Genomic DNA, 25,583 nt, shown 5'->3' with positions numbered 1-25,583 from the left:
TTTTTTTGTCCTGTATAGCTGAGTTATACTAAAAAAAGTATTTCTAATAATACGTACTCTATAATTTTTAAACCACTTATCTGGAATAAATGATTATTTGCAGGATTTCACTAAAAGAAGATCAGTGAATACCTGGTCATGTAATCTTTATTTTTATATAAAATATAAGAATTCAGTGTAGTGTGTAGCCTGGTATTTTCTAGTCTGATTACAGTGTGGTACGCAGCTATCCATGTGTGATAATATAGGCGTTTCAATCACTTCTCAGCATGACTGACAACTCTTCAATATTTTGGGGGTGACAGCAGGAATTTGATTTGCTGCGTAGAGCTCGTGCTTTGTGACTGGAGTATAAATAAATTGCTTCATGTCCGTTCATGATAGTATAAATAAAATATACTATTTGTTTCATTCCTTTTCTTTGATAGTTTTATATGATTTTTACAGAGCTAGGATGTGTTAAGGTTATATCACACTAAATTCCATACAATATTTATTTTAGAATACATGCATTGATCACTGCTATAGAAGTTTTGTTCATTTTTCTAGATCAGCCCTTCTCAACCAGGGTTCCTCAAGAGGTTCTCCAATGGTTCCTTTATTAACTGCAAATGTGACCACTCATGCACAGAAAATTCTTCCTCCAACTGTCCACCAATGTAAGGACCGTTGTCACCCTAATAAATGTAAGGGGCTTTTTTTGTTGCGGACCACCGATGCAAGGGCGGTCCTTCACAAAGGAAGTTGTAAGAGGTAAGGGGAAAGCACATTAGAATAGATCATTCATGGGGCTTCTTTACTGATCACTATTCACTAATATAAAGGTCATTCTTCATGTAACTTGCCATCAATGTATAGTTCCCCTTATCTCACTGACTATATGGGAGTAAGACTACAATTGGTGACTATAAACCAGCTCAGCTCTGATATTCTGTTCCCAATCAAAGGTAGCGGGCTTGTGAAGGGTGAAGGGGGTAGGAACAGCAACATGGCTCAATAGGCAGCAGGAGGCTGAACAGCTGTAGTTGGACAGTTAACTCTTCAGTTTTTCACTTCTTCTCCTGCTGGCTGGTCAGCAGCCATTCCTATACATTCCCTAGCCTCAAGCTGCTGAAACCTTCCTGCTGCAGTGCTGCTTTTTCAGTGATAGGGCAGGGAGAACTGCAGGGGCCCCTCATGCATGTGGGGCCAATGGGCAGTGCCCAGGGTTGCTAGTGCATTAGGAAGGCCAGCTCCCACCTCTTCACTACACCTATAACCAGGGCTTTTTTTCTTAGAGCATAGGTGCAGGTACTCCCCTCTTCTGAGTCACCCCTTGTCTCCACCCCCTACCCACCTCCGAGCGCTGTCCTTTGGTTCCATCCTCTACCCACCTCCCAGTACCCCCCTTTTAGAGAATACAGACCCAAGTATCATGTTGGGGTTCTAGGTAATTTGTATAGAATTTGTTAATAACTAAAAAAGCAGTAAAATAGATCCCCTGGAATCAGCAACAATAGACCCCCCCAACTATAGACCCCCCCAGCAACAATAAATCTTCCCCTGCAACACTAGAAAAAAGAGTAAAATACATCCCCTGCATTTAGGAAGAATAGATCCCCAACAACAATAGGCCCCCCAGCAACAATAAATCCTCCCCTGCAACAATCGCCCCCCCCCCCAATAAATCCTCCCCTGAAACAATAGACCCCCCCAACAATAGATCCCCCAGCAACATTAAATCTTCCCCTTACACAATAGAAAAAACAGTAAAATAGATCCCCTGCAATCAGCAACAATAGACCCCACACAAAAATATCCCCCCGGCAACAATAAACCCTCCCCTGCAACAATAGACCCACCCCCAACAACAATAGCCCCCCAGCAACAATAGTTCCCCCAAGTAACAATAAATCCTCCACTGCAACAATAGCCCCCCCCCCCACAACAAAATGCCCTCCTGCAACAATAGATCCCCCGACAGCCAGCATCAATAGGCCATACAGCTCACCCCACTGACCCCAGCACCCCTTTGCCATTGCATACATTCAGACTGGAGGTGCCGGAACTGCGTTCCCCCCGCATTCCCACTGAAAAAAAGCCCTGCCTATAACCTCCCCACAGCTGCCTCCCTCCATAACTGCTCCCTCCTCCCCGCTTTTTCACAGCTCTATCTCACTTCTCTTCACAAAAGCTTCAAAACAGTACAGCCAACACAGTGCAGTCGCTGCCAATCAGAAGTTTAGCATGAAGCTGAGGAAGATTTTCAGAGCATTTGGATCTGTGCTACATGTCTGACAGGCGGGGAGGAGACTGAAGCCGTCTCCTGAAGTACCACAGAAATTCAGACAGTTGCGGCGCTGGGACCCTGGCACCACCTCTGCCCGGCAGCCTAATTTAGCGCGGGGGGGCCACGGGTTTGCCCCACCCTTGCTCCCCTGTAGCGATGCCACTGGCCTTATATAAAGAACAATTCTTCCTTCAACTGTCCACTGTGAGGGGGCACTTACTCCACGAACCATAAACATCAGAGGCCTTATTTGCTAACCATCAGTATAAGGGGACCCTTTTCCATTGATCATTAATGGAACCTTCGCCACTGACCACTAATGTAAGGGGGGGGGATTTCTCCTCTTACCATCATTGTGGGGGGGAGGGGCACTTTTCCACAGACCACCAATGTAAGGGAGGGCTTTTTCTGGTCATTATTTGATTTTAACTTCATGATTATAAAGAGCATGATTTTTATGATTGTATCTACAACTTTATGATCACGCTACCATGTACCATGAGCTGTAGATTACTTTTTAGCAGGAGTTCCCTGAGACTTGAACATTATAATTTTCAAGGACTGGACATGTATTTAGTAGAACTAGCCAGTGTGAAATCACCAGATTTTCCTAGTTTTCAGACTGGTAGTGGTAACCATGAGAAGGTTTAAAGCTGAACTCCAGCCTTACATTCCATCCTGCATAGTTGTACAGCCTTCTCCTGTACTAAAATGTCTGATATCACTGCACACTCTGAATTTCAATAGAAACTTATAGATACTGTATGATTTTCTGGCTGGAGGTCATCCAACATCATCTAGCTTTTTTCTCACCAGCTAAGCTTTTCTGGCCCACCCCTTGCATTCATTGGATTGGACAGTTCTTTCAATCATGAAGCTTAGCTTAACATATTGACCTTACCACAGCTTCCTGTTTATAGGAAAATATGTACTGTAGCCTGCTGGTCCTTTCCACCAATCATGATCTGTCTGCATTGCATAGAGAAGCACAAACGCCTAGTGATGTCACTGGGTCTGAAATAAGGCATGTAATGAAAATAGAAAAGTTTTTTAAGTCGTTTTTTTAATAATGTCAGCATGTTGATGAGAGGGAAAATGAGGAACCAGGGAAGGCAAAATACAAGCAGATTTACATTTTTTATAAAATCTTTAAAGTGGTTTCATCTGCTGTCAATCACAACCAGTGAGAAAGGGTGGGTCATAAGGACACAGAGTGGGGCTCGAGAGTAAACAAGCATGAATGCCCCCATAGCACATTGCTATGGGGGCAATCAGCAGGGGGGAAGGGCCCAGAGCCCCTGGCGGGGGACCCAAGACGAGTAGGATCAGGGCTGCTCTGTGCAAAACTATTTTTTAACACTTATACTCTAATCTACTCTTAATATGATTAGTGAAGAATCCTAATGGGACATTTGGGTGTGCTATGTATTAGATAAGCAGTGGGTTGCATGATATTCTTTCTCAATTTTTAGAGCAATTCAGGCAGCAGAGGAGAGGTCCAGGCATTGAGCCCCGGGTTCACACTTGTGCGTGTGCGGGGTTCGCATGTAATATCGGAGCGCACTGCTCCGACATTACATGCGATCGGCTGTGCGGTGCGAGTTTAGCCATACAGTTTGTATGGCTAAATTCGTACCGCAGCTGCACCAAACACGCACAGGACCCTTTTTTCTAGCCGCATCAGGATCGGATCGCACAGCGGTTCACACTTGTGCGATCCGATCCTGTGCGAGCTGCACGATCGCACTGCGATATGCGATCAAACTGGGGGTGTCGTTAAGATTACATTGACACCCCCAGCGTATCGCATATGGCAGTGTGAACTGCCGGGGGTGCGTGTGCGATGCGGGAACAGGCTGCGAATTCGCAGCCTTCCCGCATCGCATATATGTGAACCGAGCCTAAGTAGGACCATGTATAGCCCCAATTCTGAATGTGTCAACCTTACATTAATAATTTAGGGAAAGTTACGTTTTGTGGCAGGTATCTGCATTGATGGACAGTCATGTGGTCACTTGTTTTTACAAACAAAAAATAACTCTGGCTCAAACCTATGTGTGGATTCAGCTATGAACTGCTATTAAGTTTACAAATCCCTTAAAGTAAATGTCCTTTGAATAATTTAATTAAAATAATTTTCAGGCCTCAGGTAACCCCTGTGAAAACCAATTGATTGGGAGTCGAGGGGAAGAATACCCTCCTTACATTGGTGGACAGAATTCCACCCTTTGAGATAGTTTATAAGATAATTGGTTTCATGCAATTTATTTCTTCCAAGTGGTGTTGGCCCTGGAACTATGTAGGCACCATCGAATTGGAGGTTAATTAGACGTAGCTCAAGGAACACCTAGCAACCTGTGGGGAAATCCAGGTTGAGAATTGCTGATCTTGGCTGTGAAACAAGACCGTTTTGCCATTTTATGGACCTTCAGTTGAAATTGATACCCTGTCCTGTACATAATGTTCTGAACGTGCATGTTAATGTTCTGTAGAAGGATAAGGTATGATTGGAATGGTACATCCAATCCTTTGGTCATGTAGGGTCTGGAAAGGAATGTACCCCATATGTTTCTGTATCATTCTTTGAAGATTTTTGTAACAACTGATTGCAAAGGGGTTTCACTGAGGTTAAAATATAGTTTGTTACTAAAGTTTTGGGTATACAACTAAGCTTAAAGAGGTTGTAAACCCATACAACTTTTTTTTTTTTTTTGCAACCTGTAAGAGAAACACATAATGAGCTAGTATGCATTGCATACTAGCTCATTATGCAATACTTGCCTTAGAACGAGCCCCCGCCGTGCCGCCCGCTTACCTGTATGACGGGCGACATGTCCAGTCGCCCGTCTTCCGGGATCGCGGCATCCAGCCATCTGATTGGCCAGAGCCGCTGTGACGTCACTCCCGCGCACGCACGGGTCTCTGAAGAAACGGCACCAGCGGCCGTTCCTTCAGAGCGCATGCGCCAGTGACGTCAATGGCTGCATGTAAGGTAAATATCTCCTAAACGGTACATGTTTAGGAGATATTTACAGTACCTATAGGTAAGCCTTATCATAGGCTTACCTATAGGTAAAAGTGTCAGAGGAGGGTTTACGTCCTCTTTAATAGTATTTTGGCTGTGCAGAATGTCCATGCACTTTGTTGTATGGAATGTTGTTTGAGTAATTTGTTCAAAAGCAGCTCAGTGTATGGTACCGCATCTCAGATATGGAATCCTGAAAGTGTAACTAACTGCCCTCTGGAATCTTTATTCCGTCTTATGGAGGCCTTCTACTCCGAGTCCAGAGTACAAATTTTTAAAAGTACTGAATGGATATTACAAAATACATACAGTATGCGGATCCAGCAGAGAGTATTTTAATAAGTGACTATGGAGTGCTAGGAAGTAGGAAGACCACACAGCCCAAAGCTCGCTGGTTCATGGACGGGTGAGTGTATATTACTGGACAGGGGCTTAAGGTGGGGCATATTAAATGATGATCAACCTTCAAGTTGGAGCACAGAACAAGGCACGTGGGGCAGAGTTGTAGCATAGATATGCTAAGTACTGCTTTGAAAACATTTTTGTTTTTACAGGTAGGGGTGGCAATTAAAAAAAATAAAACTTATGCTGGAATTGGGCTACAAACACATTTTTCAATACAACGCTAAGGCATGTTGCACATGGACAACTTGGTCTTTATGCACACCTCCTAACACCCCATGAATATGATCCGCATTGTAAATTATGTACTGATCCATGCTGTATGTGTATTATAAAGCCCTTTCAATTCAAAAGCAGCCTATGTTCATACAAAAGTACAACATCAGACCACTCAGGGTGTGAAGGCTTATCCACTGGCCGATAGCAAAGAACCAATATGTTATTAAAAAAAAAATTATGGAACCTCTGAATGATTGTCAAAAACTCTTCAGTGAGATTTTTCGAAGGCTTTACATATTTGCAATTATTTTTTTGTTATCCAGCTTACATATAACAATGTGTGTTTTTGGAACAGCACAAATATCATACTCTTCTGTTCCTCTGAGAAATGTGCTTTTTCCTGGAAAAGAATTAATTTCTGAACGATTCTTTTTTCTTATTTCACAGTACAAACAAGTGGAGCAGTACATGTCATTTCACAAATTGCCTTCTGATATGCGGCAGAAGATACATGATTATTACGAGCACAGGTACCAAGGAAAGATCTTTGATGAGGACAATATTCTGAGTGAGCTCAATGATCCACTGAGAGAGGTAAGATGCATACAAATGTACTTCTCAGTGATTTCCGGTGAAACCTGTGGTTTGCACAGTCAGCTGGACTTAAACAGCTGGATTCATGTTTATTATGGGAAATTCTGACTTTTCTGCACCGCTATGTTTTTCAGCGTATGTGTGATTTTGTTCAGGGCTCGAATACTATTAAGGGGTGGGGAATTTATCAAAATTAAATGCATGTTGTTACACATTCCATAAATTGTTTTTGTAGTAAATGCTTTGTGAGTACAGAATATATTTTGCAATCATAAAATTTTATGTAATCTAATTTTCCAGTATGTTTGTCATCCCATCTCTCTGTATGCAGTTTTCTTAAAAAGTTTTTTCAGAAATCTGTTGTAAAGTTTGATATCCTACTAGTAAGGACTCATTTACATTTGCAGTAAACACAGATCAGATCGTTGAACCATATTTTTACCACGGCCCTCTCTAAGCTGCAAAGGCACCAAGACAGGGGTGTACATGTGGTGCAGCCATGATGCTCTATCGCATTAGGCAGACAGTACTGCTGGTGGTAAGAAGGCGGCATATCGCCTCCCTATAACTTCTCGTATGCCTCTGAAAAAGATCCACCACTGATCACTTTTTAGCTATGTAGCAATATAAGCAGCATGTCTAAACATAGCCTAACTGAACTTCTGTTTCTGGCTGACAATGAAAACTACTACCTTGCAATCAACAGCAGCATTGTCAGGCTTCCGTTTATGCTCCTTCAGTTGGTCATTGGGATGCCTGTCTGATAGACTTGATAAGAAGCCCAGCAGCCAACTGAAGGAGCACACATGGCTGTGCTGACAACACTGCTGCTAAGTGCGAGGCAAGGCTCAACATTGTCAGCCTGCAAAAGAAAGAAAATGGGACTGGCTGGGGGAACAAGGATACAGCAGGCAAGACCAACATCCCTAAATATACAAATATACACAAAAGGAGGAGCACCCCCCCCCCCCCCCATGGGACTTTAAATGTTTTTTCTCTTAGTAATTGAGTATTTGCATTATGAAAGTTGAGTGTGAGACATGTATAAGATAAAATACATAATTTTTATATAAAAAGATAAAAAAAGTGCCCAAAATAATGTACAAACACATATATGGGTGTCTATCCCTAAAAGGACATCATCATGTGGTTGACAATATGATTGCCGAAGGAAAGAATGCAGAGTATAACATTACACTCATTATACCTTTTTACGACTGCAAAAGAAAGTGATGCTACTGGCAGGATGTCCAAGTAAAAAAACGTTGCAACAGATTCACAAAAAAGTGAGATTATGAAAAGCAAACTGAAAAATAGATATTCAATGTACATATGCTTTACCTCTTTAGCCGCCATAACGGTTACAGCAGTGACCGCACCGCTTTATAAACAAACTCACAGCCAAGGGTTGGACATTTATTTTTTTTATTAGCTCTGTCTGCCTGTGACTATCCTTATCTCCCCTGAGTAGTATGTATGATCATACAGGTCAAACCCTGGTCGCTGTGGCTGGGAAAGAAAAAAACGTGCTGGATCAGCTTTAGCAAAGTGTAAGGGTGATATGAGAGGTCTAACAATCTCCTGATACCTCCATAGAGAGGATCTGTCCCCTGCACTATTCTTTTTCTTGGTATTGTTTGCTAAAGTATAACTAAAGGCAAAACTTTTTTTTTTTAGTTTTGGATGTAGTGGAGAGGAATTTGAACACTTCACAGTTTTTATTGCTGTCTGTGCCCCCATTAGGGATATTCACCTCCTCTATTTGTACTTTTTACCATTGTCATTGAAAGTAAAAGTAAAAGAAAATCCCAAATTTTGGGTTTTCCCCAGAAAATTAATAGAGGCAAAATCTTCCAATGGGGTCACTAGTTCTGGTGACCTGGGGGTCCCCAAGGAATTCCCTTAATTTGCAGGGATTTTTTTCTCACTTTCTTTTTGGTTATGGGAAAGCAAGTGAAGTGAAGGGAAATCTCCGCAATGAGACATAGATGGTGAAAAAAAAAAAAAAAAAAAAATCTGACAGGGGTTACAACCTTCTATCCAAAAAGAAAAAAAAAATAAGTTTGCCTATATTTCTGCTTTAAGTTTATGAAAAAAGATTTTGTTTTTTAATTAAAGTTTTAAAGTTTTTTTTTAAATACACACAAACACAAATTGCATTGGGTGGGTACACAAACAAAAACAATTGTGCCACAGCTATTGCTGGGCATGCGAGAGTAAGAGTAATAATTCTAGGGCCATCAATACCCATTAAATCTAAACTGATGACCGGTTAAAGCTTTTTAAGGATTGCCTTTGGACAATTTTGGATACCATCGATCCATAGATTTTCTTCATCTTACAGGCATGTCCTGTTTTGAAGAAGGGGAGGTAGATGGCGCTGCCTATAAAACCAATGTGTATAATAAATATGAATCTAATATCAAGATGTGAATTAAAGTTAACTAGTGCTGTACCCCTATTTTATTTTGAAGAGCCTTTAATTAAAAAAAAAAAAATATGTTTTTTTTTTTTTTAATTAGGGTAAGGTTATAACCCTTTCAGGTTTTTTTTTTAGTCTTTTTATTTTTTTGTGGTCTGTGTCCCATTGGAGAGGATTTTGTTTAATTCCTGCCTTGTAGACGAAACAGGAAATGAAAGGAGATTTCTCCAAAGTCCCCATTGGATGATTTTCTTTCACCTCCAATAGCAATAGGACAAATAGAGGGAGACAGAGACAGCACAAAATACAGATGTTCTAACTGTTTATTATGCTGTTTTGAAGTAGTTGTAAACCACTGCACTTTTCTTTTTCTTTTTTACTTACCCGCAAGGCAAAGGCATAATGTGCTAGTGTGCATTGCATACTAGCACATTATGTTAATCTTACCTGAAAATGAAGCGTTCTCGCATCGCTGGAGGCAGCGTCCATCTCTACCCGGTCTTCCTTCTGGGTTTGCGGCTCTGGCTCTGTGACTGGCCAGAGCTGTGATGACTTCACTCCCACTCATGCGAACGGGAGGCGCCAGTCACGGCACACTGCTCTGAAGAAATGGCAAGGGTGGCCGTTCCTTCAGGTGCGCATGCGCCAGTGATGTAACTGGCTGCTAGGTCAGTAAATCTCTGCTAAACGGTGCATGTTTAGGAGATAGTTACACTACCAATAGGTAAGCCTTCCTCTTTAAAAACAACAAAAAAATTAATAGTTTTGACTTTGGAAATACTTTAATTTTTTATTTTTATTTTATAAAAAAACACAAGGCCCATTATGTAATGTGGATATATTTACTAACCTAAATCCTTTTTTTTTATCTATTGCATAGTTTTGTGAGCATGAAATGTCTTTTGTCATGGTAAAATTAATTTTAGGTTTATATTGAAAACTGTATTTAAGAAGCAATCCTAGAAACTTGATTGCAATTTTAAGCCATGATTAGCAGTTTTGAAATATCTGCAAGTATAATTGCTTGTAAGGATTATCAAATTTGAGTAATATTCAGTGTGGCATATGCACTATGTTAGAACTGGTTGATTTGGATTGAAGGGTGGATGGATGAAAACATTTTCATTAGGTACAAAAGCTGAAAGTCATAGAGCTTTGTGTCATTCAAGGTAAGTGTCCTTCTCATATGTCATACAAAATCTGATGTTTCATACAAAATGAAATAAATACTGCTTTTCTGTGCTAAGAATGTAATCTGAGTTTTCAGATCATAAATAAATGTGAAGAGCTGCAATCAGTGGCCCCCATAACATGGCCTAAACAACCCCCACAATATTACACCCTAGACTGCACTATTGTATTCACTCCTCCACATAGCTGTTGGCCCCTATCTGTTCTGTGCATGCCTGCTGCAGACTTGGTGGGCAGCTAGGCGCCAACTGAAGAAGTGAGCATGACAAGCTGACAACAGTGAGGCACTGTCAGCCTGAAACAGGAAGTGCTGTTATTGGTTGGATCTCCAGGTAAAAAAAAAAACACACCTCCCAACTTTATGAGATGGGAATGAGGGACACCTATAAGCAAAAGTATGTATTCATAGGACACACCCCCTTACATGGAGAATTAATACGCAAAAATTGATTGGTTAAACCCACAAGTGTTTTTTTTTTTTTTTAACCACTACTATTCCTTTACACTTTTGAAATGTACAAATGCATCAATTTAGAAATTGGATGAAAAGTTTAAGCCCCCGTTCACATTAGGTCGCTCCGACTTCGGGGGCGACCTGTGAAGTCGCGTGCAGCGCGACTTGCACGGACTTCATAAAATGAATGTCTATGCAAGTCGCCTCCAGGTCGCCCCGAAGTAGTACAGGACCCTTTTTCTAAGTCGGAGCGACTTGTGTCGCTCCTATTAGAACGGCTCCTGTATTACACAGTGGGAGCGTGAGGACCAGTGACCTGACAAGTCACCTGACAAGTCGGATCAATGTGAATGAACACTAACACTGTAAAACACTTTTTGATAGATAAATAATGCATTTATAATACAGGTGTATACATCAGACCAAAATGAGGGACAAATGAGGAGCAAAGAGGAACAGAGGGACTTTGTTCCAAATCAGGGACAGTCCCTCGAAATCAGGGACAGTTGGGAGCTATGAAAAAAACTTTATAACAGATTTAGTAAAAATATATATATATATTTGCTTGAGAAAACTGTATGCAGTAAGGTATGATTCCAGAAACACTGAAAAAAAGATTCTGGGCTTACATGTACTTTTAAAGGTTAATATTAAAGAGTGAGTTTACCTTTAGCGAAAATCATCCTGTGTAGATAAGGGGCATCTATTGATAAAAACACAAACTGTGCAGCTATAACTAAAGTAAAATAATGTCCTTGCTATTGTGAATCCATTTATGTAGCTCTCCTAAAGCCTGACGGGAATACTCCCAGGACATTGCTAGGACATTGCTAAGAGCGGCCTAGTCATTACTGCTCACCTCCACCATTACAGGAGTGAGTTCTGAAGCACTGAGCTCAGAGTTCCTGTATCAGGGGAGAGGAAGAGTACATGAGGGGGTTTGAATTAGAGAAAGCGCTCACTCCTGTGATGGTGGAAGGTGAGCAGTAATGACTAGGCCTCTCTTAGCAATGTCCTGGGAGGCTTTATGGAGGTATTGTACATAAATTGCATACACCTATAGCAAGGGCATTATTCAACTTTAGTCAAAGCTGCATAGCTTGTTGTTATCAACATGGGCCCCTTACCTTCATAGGCAATTCTTTTGGTGAAGGTGAACTAGTGGACTGCTTTAAGTGTAAGCTCAGGGGGTCAATATTAAATTTACTCTGTCATGGGGGGGGGGGGTCTTCTGTAAGTATGAAGAGCAAACACCTGAAGGTCCCTGCATATACTTGAATGATCCTCCCAAACCCTCCAGTTTTGCTGACTACCATTCTAACAGGAAAAGCTCCAAAACATTGAGGTATGGCTGGAACTTGCTGTTAAGCTTTTAAATGCAGAATTTTAGTGTACTAAGCTGTGGGCCCAGCATCTTCATGCATGCAAATTTTATCTCAACATTGGAGAGTGATAATTTTTACAAATATACTGCTCATGTGATATGTGATGTCAGCAATATCAGTCAAGAACACATGAAATAAGGAAGTGAGCCCTGTCTATGGATATCCAAATATTGCAGATTCAAATTACCGCTTACTTGGGGCCAGTTATGGTCTAGACCCCTAGTGTCCAACCTACAGCTCTGGGGTTGCATGAGGCCCTTTGACTCTTTTTATGCAGCCCTTGTGGCTCCTGCAGACACTAATTTGTCTTTCCCTATTGCCCTGTTACAGCAGTATTTTTTAGCAGTCTCATGCAATATGTCTCCAGTCAGATTGTCACCTGAAGCAAGTCCCCAATCTCTGACCATCTCTTGTATCATGTCTGCAGTCTCTGACCATCGCTTGTATCATAGTTACATAGTTAGTCTGGTTGAAAAAAGACACAAGTCCATCTAGCTTAACCAATAAAAGGGGGGGGGGGATTATACAATCTTATACCCACAGTTCATCCAGAGGAAGGCAAAAAAAAAAAAAACCCTAGCAAAGCTTGATCCAAATTGCTCAAGCAGGGGGAAAGAATCCTTCCTGATCTCCGAAGAGGCAACTGGATATTGCCTGGATCAACGTTACCTATAAATGAGTCATGTCCGCAGTCTCTGACCATCTCCTGTATTAAAGTGGTTGTTAAGCCACTCAAAGACATTCTTACAATCTGCTCTGCTATAGTAAATAATGTCCCTAGTGTATGTGTTTTTTTTTAATGCCGCTGTGTACCTTATTTAATAGCACCAATCAGCACTGACATGACCGCCCACCTCTCTCAAACTGACAGCAAAGCGGGTGGGGCTGAGAAACCCCAATGATGTCAGCCAGGAGGAGGGGAGAGGCGGCCGGTCACGTGAGCGCTGATCGGAGCTTTAAAATGAGGTACACTGTGGCATTTGTTTTAAAAAAACACATACACTGGGGAAATTATTTACTATAGCAGAGCTGATTGTAAGACTGTAATTGCGGTTTGATAGCAGCAGGAGGGGAGCAGATTGGCACCCACACAGCTGACAGACAGGGAGAGAGGGGGAGGGGGAGAGAGGTCAGAGGAGAGCTGCGGATGACAGAGACATGTAAACTGGCCACGGTGTCAGAGCTCAGCAGCCATGATAAACCGTGGTCAGTTTACAGAGGCGAGGGCAGGATCAGCCAAGTTTGTTTGGTTATACAGGGGGCCAAAATACACAGCGCAAGCTCTGTGGACTTTGATGACTTATGCGTAGTAAGAAAACATATATTTTATTCCATATAAGATTTAAAATCCAACAAAATAGACACTACATGTGTCATAAAAACAAGCACAATACACATACACTACTGAAAGTATCATATATGCAGTATATATTAGGTGGAAGCACTTTTAAACTTAAGTCTAAATGCATTTCATGGAACAGAGACTACTTCATCAGGAGACAGCCATAGTAATTTTTTTCCTGTATCATGCCCATGATGTTTGACTATATTCTGCTGTAAGTCTACTGTCTCTGACACTGAATATGCGCTGAATTTTACTTGAGTCCTTTTGGCAATGTTGGGAGGGGGGACGAATATGAATCCATCTGTTTCAGTGGGGTCAAAACTGGGGCTCAGAGCCAGATGTGGCCCTTTGCTTACTTTTTTTCTGGCCCTTCATTTACTTTTCCTCCCACTGACACCAACAGCAGGGCAAAAATTCCTGCACTGACACCAACAATTGGATACTATTCCTTTACTGACACCAATGATGGGGCACTTTTCCTTCTACTGACACCAACAGTGGGGCACTATTCTACCCTTTAATACCAAAGATGGAATGCTGTTTACTCCCACACTGACTCCAGGACATTTTCTACTCCCACTGGCCACAGTCTGGCCTCCCCTAAAGACTGAACAATATTAAACTGTCCTTTTTTTTTAAAGTTTGGAGACCCCCTGGTCTAGATAATGGCACCAGCATTGTTTATATGCAGCTATATTAATCTGTTGTGGACAGTAGGCGTGCTGCAGACACCCAAACAAAACTTAATCAGAATGCAAATGATATATATATATATATATATATATATATATATATATATATATATATATATATATATATATATATACATACCTCCCAACTTTTGAAGGTGGGGGATGAGGGACACCTATTAGCCAATGTATGTAGGCATAGAACACACCCCATGCCACGCCCTCTTAAAGGAGAATTAAATAAAAGAAATGATTGGTTAAATCCACAAGTGCTTTTTAACTACTACAAGTATTCCTTTATACTGACATTTGAAATTTACAAATGCAGCAATTTAGAAATTGGATGAAAGGTTTAATACTGGGAAACACTTTTTAAAACCATAACCATAAACACTTATCACACACACTCATCATAGGTTGAACTGGATGGACTGGTGTCTTTTTGCAGCCTCACTAACTATGTAAGATGAAAAGTGCATTTTAAATACAACTATATGGATCACATCAAAATGAGGGACAAATAAGGATGACAGAGGAACTTTGTTCCAAACATGGACAGTCCTTAAAAATCAGGGCCAATTGGGAGCTATGTATGAGGTACCTCCTATCCTTCTTCCCCACTGCCATAAACCCCTAACTTCATGGTTCACTGAAGTTTAAATAGTTATTTTGGACCAAGCAGCTCCAAACAAACTATTTCCTTCACTGGCACATGCTATTGTGTGTAGCCTCAACTACATACAGTATACAGGGCTGTGTGCCGGTAGCAGTCAGGGACTTCCCATCCCACTCCCAGAACAAAATCAAGTTAGGTTGAGTGCTGCTAAATCATTCGTAGGAAGCCTTGTTTTCTGAATGAATACAAAGCTACCTCTGATTGACTGAGGCAGAGATCATGATGTCACCTGCCTACCTCTCCATCTTAGCCAATTTTGGGTGTCCCAAGATAAGTAACAGAGGGAGAAAACTTCCAATGGAGACAGTAGTTCTGGTGACCTGGGGGACCCCAAGGGATTCCCTTATTTTGCAGGGATTTCCTCCAACTTCCTGTCTGGCTATGGGATAGGAAGTAAAGGGAAATCTCTGCAATGGGACACAGATGGCGAAAACATTTTCTGACACGGGTTATAATTCTCCCTTGCTCTATCCAAAATGAAAAAAAAAAAAAAAAGTTTTGCCTATAGTTATACTTTAATATGCTTCCCTGTTCCCCCTTCATTTACTTGCAAATTACATTTTAAATTAAAACTTTTCCATTTAGCTTTTTGAAAATATCCTAGCACCCTGCCTCTTATCTAGAGCCCTCACCCCTGATGCAAGCAGTGGACTGGCTCTGGAGAGGAGTTCTGCAAATACCAACATACCTTGATATGCAGATGTTGATCTGGAATAGTGGGCTTTCCTAGGTTTGGGACTGTCCTAGCCACCAATTTAAATTTCACAGCTTTACGTATTAAAATTACCAGTACCTTTTCTCTCAAATGGTAATGCTGTTCACCATTGAAAGTAAACCAAGGTAAAGGAGATCAGAGAGCTCCAGAGAGATGTATACATACAAGACCAGTCACTACTTGCCACATTTGATTGGGCCAATAAAATGGCCCCTGTTTGTGGTGAGCAAAAGCCCTCCTTTGAAAATGACTCGTTTAAAACCTGTCTAAAATAAATATGGGGTGGTTTTGGATTTCCCATATTTATCATACATATCTATTATCTTGCCTAGTCCTATATATGCTAGTTTATCAAAGTTTTGAGAAGGTCAATGGTGGTGATATAATAACATCATTAGCTATAGAAAGAAACGCAATGCTTAAATCAGCAAAGATCGTATTTATTTACAAAAAAAAAGTAGAAATGCTAACATAAAACACTAAAATAATACTACAGAGCATATAAAACAAAAAGAACATAAATTATACTTTACGTAAGGTCGTCCTCGGTATTCGTTATCTCTCGGCTGGGCTAAATGGGACAAGAGGAAGAACCCTAGCTGGCCATTAACTTTGAAAGCATTTTCAGACATGACCCACACAGACGCCCTCTGCCCGCCTGTTTAGTCCTCTGCCCAATGAGATGCCACAAGAGGCCACCCTTCCTAATTACCAGGAAGTATATTCTTTCCCCAAAAATCTTCCAGGAGTATGTTGTGGCCTCCACCAGGTTGCAGCATTAGTTCATGAACCACTGCTTTGACTCAGGTCAACAGCTGGCCTTTGATGTTGCTGTAACTCAGGAAATCAGACATTTTAATTTGCAACTTCTATCCTCATACATCACATCAGGAGGGATATGTGAGAAAATCCTTTAGGAGATGAATTCCCATTTATGACTCCTTATTACAAACACTCTGCTGGGCAAACTTGCTGTACTGGCTTTCCAAGACCACTTCCAACATAGGCCAAATGGCTTTTTTAACCAGGCAATAAAACATCCAGGAATATATGATATTAAAACATGTTGTCTTCCAACACTGTCATTAGAGAAACCTGACCTGGAACAGTTATGTAGATGATAAAGGTACATCTAATTTTCCATGATGTCCTTGATCTACATACTTGTTCCAAGTCAACCAGATGATCAGCCAGGTGTGCAAGATTAACAATGTATTTCTCCTATGATAGGTATAAAGTGTTTGTATAACCTCTCTCTGGTTTGTTTGTTTTTTTATAGTTGGTTTCTTGTTGGGAAGTTTTTTTTTTTCACTACTTGCCCTGAGACACAACAGGAAGTGAGGGGAAATCTCTACAAAGTGAAGGGAATTACCTTCTTAGCTGATCCCATTGGGTAATGTACCTTAACCACTTCTATTCCCTAAGGTTATACCCCCTTACTGACCAGGCCATTTTTTGCGATTTGGCACAACGTTGCTTTAACTGGGGACGTACGACACTGCACCCAAATAAAATGTATGTCTTTTTTTTCCCACAAACAGAGCTTGCTTTTGGTGGTATTTGATTACCTCTGTAGTTTTTTTTTTTTTTTTTTTTTTTTAGGCTATAAACAAAATATGTTTTACAATGTAAAAAAAACTAATTTCTTCATAATATTTAGGCCAATATGTATTCTGCTACATGTTTTTGGTAAAAAAAAATCCCAATAAGCGTATATTGATTGGTTTACGCAAATGTTATAGCGTCTGCAAACTAGGGGATATATACTGGAAATTTTTATTTTTTTTTTTTATACTTATATAGTAATGGTGGCAGCGATAAGCGACTTACAGTATAGCGGAACTGCGATATTGTGGTGGACATTTGCACACTAACTGACATACTGGACAATTCACAGGAACCTGTGACACAAATATAGTGATCAGTACTAAAAAATGTCACTGAACTGAAGACACTGGCTGGGAAGGGGTTAAAAATCTAGGGCGATCAAAGTGTTAGGTGTGTGCCTAGCCAGTATTTGTCTGTACTGTATGTCCTGCATTTACTAGGGGAAGACATGGATTCTAGTCCCTGCTTTGCAGGAATACAGAATCCATTCCTACCCCCCCATGTCAGAAAGGCGTTCTGCCTTGTTCACATAGGCAGATTCCTGTTCTGTGTTGTTTACTGACGATCGGCGAGTGTCAGACATCGAGTGCCCGGCACCCGCAGATCAGCTTCTTCAGCTGGAATTGCAGGGTCACATATATATATGTAATCCAGCCCACAGGTGCCGCCCTGTAGCAGTAAAACTGCTTGAAGCTTACCATTTCTTAGATAAGATTGCTGCATTCTTTCTTTCATTTTCATCAGTTGATCCTGCCAGTTAGTCTTTTGTTTTTCAACAGAACAAGTTGTCCTGCAGATGTAGCAGTTACAGGGCTGAGATCATTTAAGCCCCGGTTCACACTAGGGCGACCTGTGAGGCAACCTGTTTGCCTCACAGGTCGCCGCAGGTCGCCTCCCATAGGAAAGCTGCGGACCCGTTCTAATAGGAGCGACACAAGTCGCTCCAACCTAGAAAAAGGGTCCGGAGCTTCTTTGGGGCGACCAGGAGGCGACCGCCATAGACTTCAATGTTATGAAGTCCGTGGCGGCCGCTCCGAGGTCGCGGCGCGCTGCTCGCACCGCGATCTCGGAGGTCGCCCCTGCAAGTAGCGTCGCTCATATCTGAACCGGCGCTAACACTGACAGGGGTGCTTACAAAGGTCATCTTCTATTTATTTAAATTCTTACCAATCATCAATGTAATCAACGGTGGCTGCATTATTGTTTTCAGACTTTTTTCCCTGGGTTTTCACCTGGTGATCTGGCCAGTAATGCATTTCCTGTATTAAGGACAGCCCTTAAGCACAAAATCACGTGCCTGTATGCAATGCAGATCTTCGGCACTGGGGCGCACACACCGCCGAGCCCCGCTCCCGCTGTGATTGGACACAGCAGGAGGCAATCAGCGGGTCCAGCCGCCGGACCCGCCGATCATTCAGAGGGGAGGCAGAACGGTGGTCTGCCAATGTAAAAAAGGCAGACCACTGTTCTGCAAGGGAAGAAAATAGAGATCTTGTGTTTCTGCTAAGCAGAAACACGGATCTCTGTTTTTCTCCAGTCCCAGCATTCCCCCAACAGTTAGAAATCACTCCCCAGGAGCACACTTAACCCCTTGATCACCCCTAATGTTAACCCCTTCCCTGCCAGTGTCATTTTTTACAGTAACAATGCATTTTTTAGCACCGATCACTGTACTGGTGTTACTGTTCTCCAAAAAGTGTCACCAAGTGTCCGATTTTTTTAGCCGCAATGTTGCAGTCCCGCAAAAAAAGTCTGCTCGCCACCATTACTAGTAGAAAAAAAAAGTCTATAAATCTATCCCATAGTTTGTAGGCACTATAACTTTTTTGCAAACCAATATATGCTTATCAGGATTTTTTTTTACCAAAAACATGTAGCAGAATACAAATTGGCCTAAACTGATGAAGAAATTAGATTTTTTTTTCCCATTTTGTTTATTAGATATGTTTTATAGCAGAAAGTAAAAAATATTGTATTTTATTTACAAAATTGTCAGTCTTTTTTTCTTTTTTTGTGTTTATGTCACACAAAAAAAGAAAATGCAGAGGTGATCAAATACCACCAAAAGAAAGCTTTATTTGTGGGGGGAAAAATTACTCAAATTAAATTTATGTACAGCATTGCATGATCGCACAATTGTCAGTTAAAAAAACTCAGTGCCGTATCACAACAAGTGGCCTGGTCATGAAGGGGGTAACCCTTCCGGAGGTCAAGTGGTTAAGGCTGTAGTAAACCTGCCTTGGTAATTTTTACCTACAAGTACACCTATATGAAGTCTTATCTGTAGGTAAAATTAATATCTTCTAAACCTGTACCGTTTAGGAGATATTCACCCTGAATACAGCCAGTTAAGTCACCGACACATGGGCTCTGAAGGTCCGGCATACCTTGCCGCACCTTCAGAGCTTCGTGCTGGAATCGAGGGCTCCTGCACACATGCGCGGGAGTGATGTCATCGCGGCTCCGGCCAATCACATAGCCAGAGTGCATGAACCTAGAAGAAAGACCACGGTGACAGTACAGTGCTGGAGGCTTTGTTCCAAGGTGAGTATTTCATAATGTATAAGTATGTGATGCATGCTAGCACATTATGCCATTGCCTTTGGTCTTCCAGAAAGCCCATCTGATAAACAATGAGGGATTCGGCTAAGAGCCCATTTACACTGGGGCGACCTGTCAGGCGACCTGGTCGCCTGACAGATCGCTGTAGGTCGCCTTCCATAGAGAAGCTGTGGACCCGTTCTAATAGGAGCAACACAAGTCGTTCCGACTTAGAAAAAGGGTCCGGAGCTTCTTTGGGGCGACCTGGAGCGACCTGCATAGACTTCAATGTTAGGAAGTCCGTGCCGGCCGCTCCGAGGTCGCGGTGCGAGCTGTGCGCCGCGACCTCTGAGGTCGCCCCGGCAAGTCGGATCGCCCCAGTGTGAACGGGGTCTAAGTCCATCTAATGTTTGCTTTAAAGTGATTGTAAAGTCTTGTTTTTTTAAAAAAAATAACAAACATGCTACACTTACCTCCTCTCTGCTGTTGGTTTTGCACAGAGCAGCCTGGATCCTCCTGTTCTTGGGTCCCTCTCTCCTATTGAGTGCCCCCACAGCAAGCAGCTTGCTATGGGGGCACCCCAGCTGAGCTGCAGCTCTGTGTGTCCATTAAGGTGGAGTTCCTCCTATTTTATTAAGTCCCCTTATATCTTCTCTAATTTCAGTATACATTTCACAATGATAATAATTTTTTTTTTTTTTTTTATGCAAATACATTTATTTTTCTTCGTTGTGCCGCAGCTCTGATGGCGGGCGCTTTGGCGATTACGTCACTAGGCGATTTGCAAGGGCATCTGGGATAGCACCGTTATGTATCCCAGGAATCCTTGTGAATCGCCTAGTGACGAAATATTGCGTTATTTGCAGGCTGGGTCAGCGCATGCACAGTGTGGGGCAGGGAGATCGGATGGATGTTTGGTATAAGAGATCTTCCTGCCCACTGGCAGCTGGTGCGCATGCACGGTGTCTCCCGCTGTGTGTGTCCAGGGGGAGTAGTTAGCCCTTAGCTGCGTGTGCTCAATGGCTTCTTGTGACGCAGCAATAGCTGATGAGGATGACGCAACCACGGCATGGTGGCATCGCGCAGGCGTGAGATCAGGAGGTGCATGCTGGGTAGCCAGCTGCACCTAATCCCATAAAGAGATACAGGAGGGCTTCAGATGCCCATAATGGAGATGGACCCTGCCAGCTTCCGAGATCAAGGTAATTTTTTTCAATTTAAACATAAATAAAAAGGACTACATTAATAACACTATCTAAAGATTGCATATAAAGTGGACCAAGTTAGAGTGGCTTCTTAAAAAAAAAATCGAATTTGGGGACCGGAACTCCACTTTAAGACATGGAGCTGCCGTTAGGGCCCGCCCCCTCTCTCTTCTCATTCTCACTGACTTTGACAGCCGTGGGAGCCAATGACACCGCGACTGTATCTCAGCCAATCAGGAGAGAGAGTCCCAGGACGGTCGAGGGACTCAGGCAACAGAGTCTCAAGTGGGCAGAGAGGGGGCTCAGGTAAGTATTAGGGGGGCTGGGGAGGCTGCTACACACAGATGGCTTTTTATCTTAATGCATAGAATGCATTAAGATAAAAAAAACCTTCTGCCTTTACAACTCCATTAAACACACTGATGGGAGCCACGGAGCAGCATGATGTAGAGTGCAATGTATAGATTTAGAGCATTCAGTCCAATGCTGTCTGGGGCATACTCCACATTATCTTTCACATTAAACAGGCTGTAAAATGTTGTGGTCGCTGCACCATGTAAATATAACCTCTCACCAAGGATAATGGCCTTTCCAATTTAGCAAACCCCAGGTCTAATCAAGGTGGATACCAAGAGGATTATGACAGGCTAGTTTGTGTGTGCTAAATGTGAGGGATTTCCAACCTGCAGCGGCTGTGTTCTCTGCTCTCTACGCTAATCAGTTCCCTAATAAGCTCCGTTGTGGCCTGAGCTCTCTGTAGTGCTCTGCGGCCCTTGTCGTATCTCTGCCCCCCCCCCCCCCATCTAATGCCAGACTTCAGCCTTTCTGCATTGGCTGGGAAGTGTGATTGGGTATTTGGTTCACACTTTACTGGACTGATATAGGAGCCCTGAAATGAGATTCTTCTTATGCAGAACATTTACTGTAGAAAACAGAAAACCAATGTTATCTACATTTTATACAGTAGGTGCCACCCATTGGTGCCCTTATGTGTCTGGGTCCCAGATTGGGCTGACTGGCTCTTGGTTCAGAGGTGTATAGAACCTCCTTGGAGTTACTGGGACACAGAGGAGCTACCCAGAACGAGTTTTTTGGTTAACCCTTTACTTTTTACTAGTAGGCAGCCAGTGCTTAAAGGGTAACTCCCCTGTTGTGGGGGAAAAAAATGAGCAAATAAAGAAAAAATAATATAGTGTATACAGTTGTGACACAAGTCATATTGTAATGGAATGTTATTAAATATTACCTTTCCTTTTCAATCTGCAGCTCTGTCATTTTCAGTAAACCTGGAGGTGTTCCTTACACAGAATGCCCCCCAGAAAAATAATTTCCTGCTTGTGTGATTGGCTCGCTGATTTTCTCAGAAGTCTGCACTAAGATACAAGTCAGATTTTAGGCATCCCCTGCAACAAAAATTTCACTTTTGGTAAGATACTTCCAATAGGAAATCACGTCTAAATGAATGCAGATCCTGCTATTTTCCTCATTAGAGCCCTGCAAGTGTAACAGCTAATTGATAATTATGAAACCACTCCCATTAGATCCACTTTCCACATGGATACAGACAAACACACGGATTTCTTCAGAATAATAAAAGGTAGGAATCTGCAACTTAAGAAGTTTGTTAAAATCCTTGCAATGTACATAGATCACCTAGAGGGGAGTGTTTTTTTCTCAAAAAAAGTGGAGTTACTCTTTCAAAAGTCTAATGGTTCATTCATTCCAAAACACGGTACAGGAAACCCATATACTGGGTATGTAATCTGCTCAATATAATCCTAATGCAGATCACAAATCATGCATTTGCCTGCACTGGATTGCATAGTACAGCAGTACCATGTGATCCAGTGCAGTGCGTTTTTGAATGGTAGTGCACTACTTTTGGTACGATCCAGGGTGATTTCAGCCCATTCAAATCAGTTGCTCCAGATTGAGTCACACAGGAATGCAAACCATATTCCTGTGCAATTCAGGTGTAAACCCGCCCCAAGGGTTTGTTTACACCAAGGGTACACTATATGGCAGTGGCGGCTGATGCACCATAGGCCAGGGGGGCAGCAGAGGGACCGACCATACCCCCCCCCCGGACCACACCAGGTGGCACACCATACCCATCCCCCCAACCCCCGGCCCTCGCCGGCTCACACACCCTGCCTGGACATGTGGAGGGAGGGCAGGCAGCAGCAGCAAATGACAGCGGCGGCTTCGGCTTCTTCCCCCTTGGTCTTCTGCGTCTCCTCCCTCCTCCACCTCTCAGGACCCGCTTCCTGATTGGCCAGGAGGAGGATCCATGTGACAGTAGCAAATATTCATTTGCTATTGTCACACAAATGGGTGGGCTCAGGAGCGCAGTGCTCTGCGCCCCGAGCCCACCCTTTTTTTTTTTTTTAGCCTATGCCACATGTTTAAAAAAAAAAAATCCCCATTGAACTCCATGCGTCCGGCGCCCTGCATGTAGATTAGGGGGCCGGGCGCATGGATGGGGGGGCGGTGCCCCTGCGCCCCCAATGCACCAGCCGCCAGTGCTATATGGTATGTATACCATTTACACACACTGCATTTTATTACCCATTTCATTCAACTTTATGCACAGTAGTGCATTGTGACGCAACTCCATGTTTTGTAACACTTTGTGTGTTGCGCTATGGAAAAATGCAGACATGCTGTATTTTTATGCAACATAATATAAACAGGTCACATCATGCAAAATTATTTTTTCTGTGTGTCTTTGCATTGAGCTAACATTTTTAAGAGACATAAAAAATCAAGTAAGGCCTCATTCACACGGGAGTACCAATCCGAACACCTATGCATAGGGGTCATCTTCACCAGCATGGTAGGCATATGTGTTCCATGCATGCAGCCTGTTCTTGTCAATGACAGCTGGGTGGCTGCATGGATCTGCAAAAGTCTTCATGGGCATCCTAGAGTGTACATCCATGTGGGTGTGATGCACGGATCTGGGCGCACCTGTTTTAGGATCATTTGACATGCATTTTAGGTGCCGGGATCTCAGCGAGAGCCATGGGTCCCGTATTATTGATCCATACCAGGACCTCCTGGTTCCAGGTCACCTGATCTCTGTGATAGCCTCTGATTGACTATCACAGTGATCGGTCACTGTGAAGCCCGCCCCTGAGTTTTTCTCTCTGTGAATGGAGAGGAAGGATACATTGTATCTCTCTCTCCTTGCAAAGAGGAAAAGAAAAAAACTGTGTGTAATAAAATAATAATTAAAAAAATATAAAATTAATAAAAAAATAGCTAGATCAAGGTTTGATCCAGGTCAGTGCCAGGGTTAAGGGTTTGGGTTAAGGTCAGGGTCAAAGGCCATGTTAGTGTTTTAGGTAGGATTAAAAAAGAAAAAAGCAAAATGCTTACTATTGTTTTTTGGGCTGTACTTTGGGTACAAACAACAACTAACATACATACAGTATATATGGTATCACTGCGATTGTCTGGAGCAGGAGAATTTATTTTGGGTTGTTGGTAGGTGATGATAGTAACAAGAAATATACAGCAAAAATTTACCACCAAATGAAAGCCACATTTGTCCTAAAAAAAAAAGAAAAATGCGGTATAATCCATCTGGATGCACAAAGTAGTGATATGTACGCTTTTACTAGCACATGTCAAAATTGTGCTTTAATATTTGTTTTACCCTTAGGCATGAAGGTGGTAAGGGAAGATTGTTGTTGAAATAAGTGGTTTGCAGACAGGGTCTACAGTGCAAATTAGAGATGTACAATATGTCCATCCATTTTAATAGGCACCCTAGAGTTACCAGAAGTTGTAGTCCATTTTCATAAAAATAAAATAAAAAATGTGACTATATGAGCTTAACCACTTCTGACCGAAAGGTTTTCCCTTAATGACCAGGCCATTTTTTGCGATTCGGCACTGCATTACTTTACTTAACAATTGCGCGGTCGTGCGACGATTTACCCAAATAAAATGTCTTTTTTTTCCCATAAATAGAGCTTTCTTTTGGCAGTATTTGATCACCTGTGCGATTTGTTTTTTATTTTTTGCGCCATAAACAAAAAAGAGTGAAAATTCTGAAAAAAACAACAACAATATTTTCTACTTTCATAACTTCCCCAATAAATAAAATCTAATTTTTTCATAATTTTGGGCCAATTTGTATTCTGCCACATATTTTTGGTAAAAAAAATCCCAATAAGTGTATAGTTATTGCGTCTACTAACTAGGGGAAAGATTTATGTAATTTTTATTTTTTTAAATTTTTTTTTTTTACTAGTAATGGCGGCGATCAGCGATTTTTAGCAGGACTGCGACATTGCGGCGGACAGATTGGACTCCTAACTGACATTTTTGACACTTTTTGGAGGACCAGTGACATTACTATAGTAATCAGTGCAAAAAATATGCACGGTTACTGTACTAATGACACTGGCAGGGAAGGGGTTAACACCAGGGGCGATCAAAGGGTTAAATGTGTCCCTAGGGGGTGCTTTCTAACTGTAGAGGGGATTGGCTTATGGAATGAACACAGAGACCTGTGTTCCTAAATAGGAGGAACACAGCAGCCATGTGTTCATTGCTTACAGAACAGCAGACCGCCGTTCTGTGCCGTTCTGTGTCCACGGGGATCGATCGCAGGTACCCGGTGGCAATCAAGGCCGCCGGACCCACAGATCAGCTTCCCCTGTGGTGAATGGGCACAAGCCCCCACGAAGCGGTCCCACGAAGCGGCGTACAGGTAGGTTGTTAAGCGGGAACGAGCCGACCTGCCCCTGTACATGTACGATGGCTGGTCTGGAAGTGGTTAATGTATATAAGCCTATCAATTTTATAAGTGTTTAAAAGACATTGCAAAACC

At 42.2% G+C, this 25,583-nt stretch overlaps 1 protein-coding gene across 2 annotated transcripts in view; it reads left to right on the top strand.

Moving 5' to 3' along the window:
- HCN1 (hyperpolarization activated cyclic nucleotide gated potassium channel 1) overlaps positions 1-25,583 on the top strand; it is a 716,856-nt gene that overhangs the window by 579,889 nt on the left and 111,384 nt on the right. For both annotated transcript variants that reach the window (XM_082252547.1, XM_082252548.1), the window contains exon 5: positions 6,363-6,509. In XM_082252547.1, the coding sequence (XP_082108673.1) occupies positions 6,363-6,509 (147 nt within the window). The remainder of the gene's footprint in view (positions 1-6,362; positions 6,510-25,583) is intronic.

The sequence above is a fragment of the Pelophylax lessonae genome (assembly GCF_965119305.1).
Source record: "Pelophylax lessonae genome assembly, chromosome: 1".
Lineage (NCBI taxonomy): Eukaryota > Metazoa > Chordata > Amphibia > Anura > Ranidae > Pelophylax > Pelophylax lessonae.
This window is presented reverse-complemented; position numbering and strand designations above follow the sequence as displayed.